The sequence below is a fragment of the Myotis brandtii genome, unplaced genomic scaffold, assembly GCF_000412655.1.
Source record: "Myotis brandtii unplaced genomic scaffold, ASM41265v1 scaffold655, whole genome shotgun sequence".
Classification (NCBI taxonomy): Eukaryota; Metazoa; Chordata; class Mammalia; order Chiroptera; family Vespertilionidae; genus Myotis; species Myotis brandtii.
This window is the reverse complement of record NW_005370542.1, coordinates 714654-721456: the sequence shown is the minus strand read 5'-3', so window position 1 is coordinate 721456 and position 6803 is coordinate 714654. Positions and strand designations below refer to the sequence as shown.

Here is a 6803-nt window from a genome sequence, read left to right as displayed (position 1 = left end):
GAGAGGCGGCCGGAGGGCGAGGGCTGGGAGGGCTGGTCCAGGCTGTCCACGCTGCCCAGAGAGCTGAAGTGGTCCGAGGTGCGCTGCAGGCTCGTCGGCTCCCACACACCTGACAGGTCCTGGGAGGAGGCGCTGGGAAGGCGAGAAGCAGAGGGAGAGCTTGCATTAGAATCGAGTCACTGCAGGCCCGGCCAGCATGGCTCAGTGGTTGAGTGTCAACCTATGAACCAGGAGGTCATGGTTTGATTCCCGGTCAGCGCACATGCCCGGGTTGTGGGCTTGATCCCCAGTGTGGGGCGTGCAGGAGGCAGCCGTTCATGATTCTCTCTCATCATTGATTGTCTCTCTCTCTCCCTCTCCCCTCCTCTCTCTGAAATCAATAAAAACATACTTTTAAAAAAGAATATGACAAGACCATGAAAATGACATGAAGTGCAAGTCCCAGTGTTCACAGGTGGGAAGGGTCACAGCCCCTTGCTGACACGGTCTGTGGCTGCTTTCCAGCTGGACGCGAGTGGCCGCAACAGCCCTGGACACAGACTCTGAAACAGTCGCCCTCTGCCGTCCACAGGACACACTGAGGGCCTCCGGTTCAAGCAGTCACCCTCTGACCTCCACTGGACACACTGTGGGCCCCCGTTTAAATAGTCACCCTCTGACCTCTACGGAACACGCCATGGACCCCTGGTTTAGCGTATGAAGTGATTTTATTATTGATTTTGAACAGAAAAGCAATCAAAGGAGAACAGTTTTAAATTAAAAGGGAAAGTTCAGAACATTCCTTTCCCAACCCCTATTAAAGTAAGAATAGCACAGCCCTGGTCCGTGTGGTTCAATGGTTAGGTCCTTGGCCCGCACACCAAAGGGTCATGGGTTCCATTCCTGGTCAAGGGCACACACCTGGGTTGCAGGTTCGATCCCCAGCCCCAGTCGGGGCACATGCAGGAGGCAACCAATCCATGTGTCTCTCTCACATTGATGTGTCTCTCTCTCTCTCTCTCTCTCTCTCTCAAAAATCAATTGAAAAAATATCCTCGGGTGAGGATTAACAAAAAATTATTTTTTAAAAAGGAGTAATAGCACAGTGTCAACTCGCCGCCCATAGGACACCTGGTAGATGAGACAACTCAGGTGACAGGCTTTATCCGCGCCACCGACCGCTGCTGGGTTCAGGTACCTGATCAAGCCGTGCAGGGCTCATTGGAACTGCACCTGAGTGGCCAGAATACAGGTTCCGAACGAGGATGGGGTCTAAGAGCAGGAAACGAAACATCAGGTGTGTTACACGCAGGGAGCTACGTAAACAACTCAGGAATCAATTCTCCTGTGAGGCCTAACGCTCTCCACGGGGGAACTGTCCACACATGTTAGACGCTCTCAGTAAAGCTCAACAGAGCGGGTTCCCGCTCCAACATTAAAACAATCAAAACCCAAAACAGACAAACAAAAAACCAACCAACCAACAAACACCTGTGGCTGCTTTAGGTTTGGGGAGAACCATGATGAGAGAGGAACCCGCGTGAGCAGCAAAACGACACGCAGTGAACGGCTAAGTCACCTGGGGGAGGGAGGCTGGTGTCGCCCACCCCTTCCTCGAGGACACCAGGTAGCCTGTCAGAAATGGAGCCCACTCCTGCCCACCTTCCTGCCAGCACCCTGGGGTGACTTTCCCATGAGAACCTACGTCCCAGGAGATGTCAATAACGTGTAAGGATTATTCCCACGCAGATGTGGGCAGCACGCCTGCTTCTTCATCAAGAAACCACCACATGGGCCTCACGGAGCGCCTACTCCAGCCAGTCAGCTCACTGATGACAGAAAAGGCCCGCTTGTCAGCTGTGTGGGAAGACTTCCGTGAAAATATGTGGTTTTTCAAAAGTACCCTGGGCTCCCATCACCACCATCTCTGTCACTGTAAAGAGCTGGAGAGCTAATACACAGTGGACACGTATTGCCTTCACTTCACGTGAGGACTTTGCAATTTCACAGCAGACTAGTACTATCAGCCAAATATTGATTTTGACATGGTTACCTTAGCCCCAAACACACACACATACAAGTACAAACATACATACACATGCATACACCCACATATGCACAAACACATGTACACATAGACATGTGTGCAGATGTGCAGACACACTCACATGTGTACGCACATGGATGCAGATATGCATGCACACATGTGCATAAACAAATGTTCGAAGGGACACGCGTGTGTACAGATATGCATGCAAACTTACACGTGTGTGCACCCATGCACACATATGCATATATACGTGTGAGGACATGAATGCATGCTCACGTGCATGCACACACATGCATAAACCACACAGAGATACACATGTGCTGATATGCATGTGCTCACATGTGCACGCACACATATGCATAAAATACACATAGATACACGTGTGTGCAGAGATGGATGCATGCACACATAAATGCACATAGATACACATCTGAGCATGCACGGGTACACATGCATGCCCATGCACACACCCATGCACACACATAAAGTCCACACTATTTGCTATTACTGTCATCCTTCTAATGGGACACCAGAGAGGACATTGGCCACTAACCTGAGGGAACCAGTCAGTGCCCTGTGACTAGCAGGAGCCTCTCTAAGCCCCCACCACCATGGTGTGTCACGTGCTCCCCGGGCGCTGGCCCTCCGGCCGTGAAACGCAGGTTCCAGGTAGGCCAGGTCGACTAGCACTTCCCCTTCCACCGGCTCACCGCCGCCACCTCCCGTCTCACACTCCGTGGGCGAGCACGGGTGGGCTCAAGGCTGGCAGCCGCCCTGGCATGTGGGCTGGAAAGCCCCTGGCTTCCCCCCCTCCACGGCAGCACCTGGGGGAGCTTCTGCAAAATACACCTGCCCGACCCACGCAGCTGCGGCCTCAACCTGCTCGTAAACATCTCCCAAGACGGGCGTGGCTGTGGGCACAGGGCGGCTCGGAACCACCGGCCCAGTGGCCCAGAGGAACTCAGCCCCGGGCTCTTGATTCATCCGCTAAACAACATAAACCGGAAAGCAAATCATCCGTCCTGTGGTGCCCGAGCTTTTGTTTTCAAATGTTGCACAGGTGCCTGCAGGGCGAGCACATTGAGAGAGTCCCGCAGCAGTGGTGTGTCCGTGGCTTTTTCTCATCAGAAAAACAAAATCATTCTAAACTCAAGGAAGGCGCTGTGCCGACGGGGCTGGGAGGCTAGGCGTGTTTGCAGAGTCACACCTCCCATGGTGCGGGCAGCGCGCCTACCTGGCGTGGTGTCGGCCGTGCCAGGACGGGCAGGCGCCGGCGGAGGACAGCTGGCAGGTGGGCGTCTCGGGGTGGCTGTCGGAGAACTTGGTGGCGTGCCAGGAGTGGGGCCTCCAGCTCAGCTCGTTCCTCCTGAAAGAGAGCGCATGCGACTCAGGGACTGCGCACAGGACATGGTCATGCCGAGGCGGCCAACGAGTCACAGCGACTTCTACTTGATGCATAGCACCGTGTCCAGGTGCTGCCGCCGTCCCTGGGCACAAGCACGCTTTCTAAATGTCTGTTGATGCCCGGCCGGCATGGCTCAGGGGTTGAGCGTTGACCCATGAACCAGGAGGTCACAGTTCGATTCCCGGTCAGGGCACATGCCCGGGTTGTGGGCTCGATCCCCAGTGTGGGGCGTGCAGGAGGCAGCCGATCCATGATTCTCTCTCATCATTAATGTTTCTATCTCTCTCTCCCTCTCTGAAATCAATAAAGATATATTTTAAAAAGAAACAACATTATGCAAGAAAGAAGATTAAAGGAAAAACCAGAAAGCATTTACAACCTAAACCCCCTTGGGTGGCAGAACACGGGCAGTGTGGACTTTACAACAGTTTTCCATGAACTAAAACAAAAAACAGACGGATTCTTCGTGCCGCAGAAGTAAAGGGGTTGTAAGACCAAGACTGTACCTCATGGCATTTCTCAAGATCCTCATAAGGAAGGTCCTGGCCCTGTGAGTGTCCGTTTCAGATGGCTTTCTCTGGGCTACAATATCCATCACTTCTCTCATCTCCAGACCTTCACAGCTAGTTAATGAAGGAAATTGACTAGACTGATCGAAACAGAGGCAGAGAGAAAAGGAAGACTGGGGGGAGGAGGAGGGGCGTGTGCCTTATACTCTGGGACATTACACTCTGGAATGCCTCAGGCATGGCTGGGGTTACTGGGCCATGATGTCCTTCCTTCTAGAAAGATAACACACAGATAAACAGCCCAGCCTGTGGTTGAGAATGGAGCGTCGACCTATGAACCAGGAGGTCATGGTTCGATCAATTCCTGGTCAGGGCACATGCCCGGGGGCGTACAGGAGACAGCAAATCCATGATCCTCTCTCATCATTGATGTTTCTCTCTCTCTCTCTCCCTCTCCCCTCCTCTCTGAAATCAATAAAGATATATAAAAAGAATAAACAAGTGAAACCCGGTGGAAAGGGTTAGGGGACAGGGACATTTGCCTGGAGTAGATGTGCTTTTGTCCAGGCCTGTGAACTTCCTGGGGCACAATGAACCTATTTGGGATCAGAGAAGGTTCTGGCTGCTTGTCCGCAGGCACCTGCAGCCTGAAACGGGTACATCTGTGACGATAAGAGACAAGGCCTCTCAGCACCCGCGTGCCAGTCACTCAGTGACCATCCAGTGAGGACGCTGGGTGGGAAGTCTGGGCACAGAGCAGCGCGCTGGTGCCACCTGGAGGCCTCAGTCCCTGTCCCTCAGGTCCAGCTCACACCCACCCATGCAGCAGGAGTGAATGGCAAGAGCAGATGTAAGATCTTTTTTTTTTTTATTGTTAATCCTCTCCCGAGGATATTTTTCCACTGACTTTTACAGAGAGTGGAAGGGAGGGGGAGAGACAGAGAGAGAGAAACATCGATGTGAGAGACACACATCGATTGGCTGCCTCCTGCACACACCTCACCCAGGGCCAGGGATTGAGCCTGCAACCGAGGTACGTGCCCTGGACCGGAATCGAATCCAGCACCCTTCAGTCCTCGGTCCCACGCTCTGTCCACTGAACCACACCGGCCAGGGCCCAAATATCATCTTTAATCAGCACGAACATTCCTTTCATCATCACTGAAAAGCTGTGGCCCTGACTATTCCCACCAGCTTTCCTGGTTCCCCAGATAAAACTATTCATTATGACGAGGGTCCTGTGAAACCTTTCCCCCGAATTGCACACCAAGATTAATCTAAATTCACTTCAACTTTTAAAACTAACTTTAAGTGGGTCAAATATATGGTGACGGAAGACAATGTGGCTAAGTGGTAGGCGCAAAGGCAATATACAGATGATGTACCATAGAATTGTATGTTTGAAACCTATATAATTTTATTGGCCAATGTCAACCCAATAAATTTAATTTAAAAAATAATAATTTTAGCCTCACCGGCGTGGCTCAGTGGTTGAGCATGGATCTATGAACCAGGAGGTCATGGTTTGATTCCCGGTCAGGGCACATGCCCTGATTGCGGGCTCAAAACCCACAGTGGGGGGCATGCAGGAGGCACCCGATCCATAATTCTCTCTCATCATTGATGTTTCTCTCTCTCTCTTCCTTTTTCCCTGAAGTCAATAAAAATATATTTAAAAAATAATAATTTTATATGCTAGGTAGTGTTGTGTTTTGTTTTGTTTTGAAGGAACAGGGTTTATATAACAAATACAAACAATGCTAGGCTATCACTCAAAGTTAAGATCAACAGATGTAGATACCAAAATTCATTTTTAAAGGGCAATTGAATAAGTGCCTCAATGAAATAGTTCATTCATATAAAAAGCAGAACTCCCTTCTTCCCCTCAAAAAAAAGAGTGCTGGATTATTTTTCTAACCTTTTCAAACGCAGCAAATGGGCACAGCCTCACAAAATAAACAAGGTCTGCATTTATCCCCATGAACTTGGCGGGTCTGACAGGAGAGGACGGGCTGGCTGAGAGGCCAAGGTCGTCAGTGTGGGGGGCGGGGACTGGGCCCCGGCACGCCTGGTGGACACTGGGATGTGGGCATGCGTGGAACAAAGCCATAAGGAGCACCGCCCAACAGGCCCCGAATGAACCCGCTCCGAGCCGGCCGCTGCCCTCGGTTCCTGCCAAGCCTCTGGGAGCCCAGGTCCTCAGCAGCCCTCCCATCTGTCTGTGTGTCCCCCCCTCCCCCGCTCCGCTCGCCAGCTCTGCCCCTCACTCCAGAACCTTCAGCGGCTCCCAGGGTCCACAGAGGGAAGCTGGGCTCCCAGTGCCCTGGCTTCCGGCCCGGGGTTGTGAGCACACTCCTTGGCCAGCCCCATGGGCATTATCTGGGCAAGGGCTTGGGCTGCTGGCACAAGCCCTCCTGGCAATTCAGACGCAGGCCCAGGCCTGAGAACCGCTGTCTAGCCCAGTGATGGCGAACCTATGACACGCGTGTCAGAGGTGACATGCGAACTCATTTTTTGGGTTGATTTTTCTTTGTTCAATGGCATTTAAATATATAAAATAAATATCAAAAATATAAGTCTTTGTTTTACTATGGTTGCAAAGATCAAAAAATGTCTATATGTGACACGGCACCAGAGTTAAGTTAGGGTTTTTCAAAATGCTGACACGCCGAGCTCAAAAGGTTCACCATCACTGGTCTAGCCCAAGCCACCTCGTCACCCCTTCCCTACACTCCCCTTTTGTTGAGTCCCCTCTGCCATTGCCTTTGGGAGGCCCTGGAATCACTGACATGGGCCTAACAACAGCTCAATGATCCTGTCCTTGGGAAAGATTGCTGAGTTCTGCATGCCTCCTCCCCTT

At 51.8% G+C, this 6803-nt stretch overlaps 1 protein-coding gene across 1 annotated transcript in view; it reads right to left on the bottom strand.

The window, feature by feature from the left end:
- The window catches only part of SHROOM2 (shroom family member 2), a 44423-nt gene that overhangs the window by 29820 nt on the left and 7800 nt on the right, over window positions 1-6803 (bottom strand). The window contains 2 exon segments of the mRNA XM_014528826.1: window positions 8-132; window positions 3264-3395. Of these exon segments, the coding sequence (XP_014384312.1) occupies window positions 8-132; window positions 3264-3395 (257 nt within the window).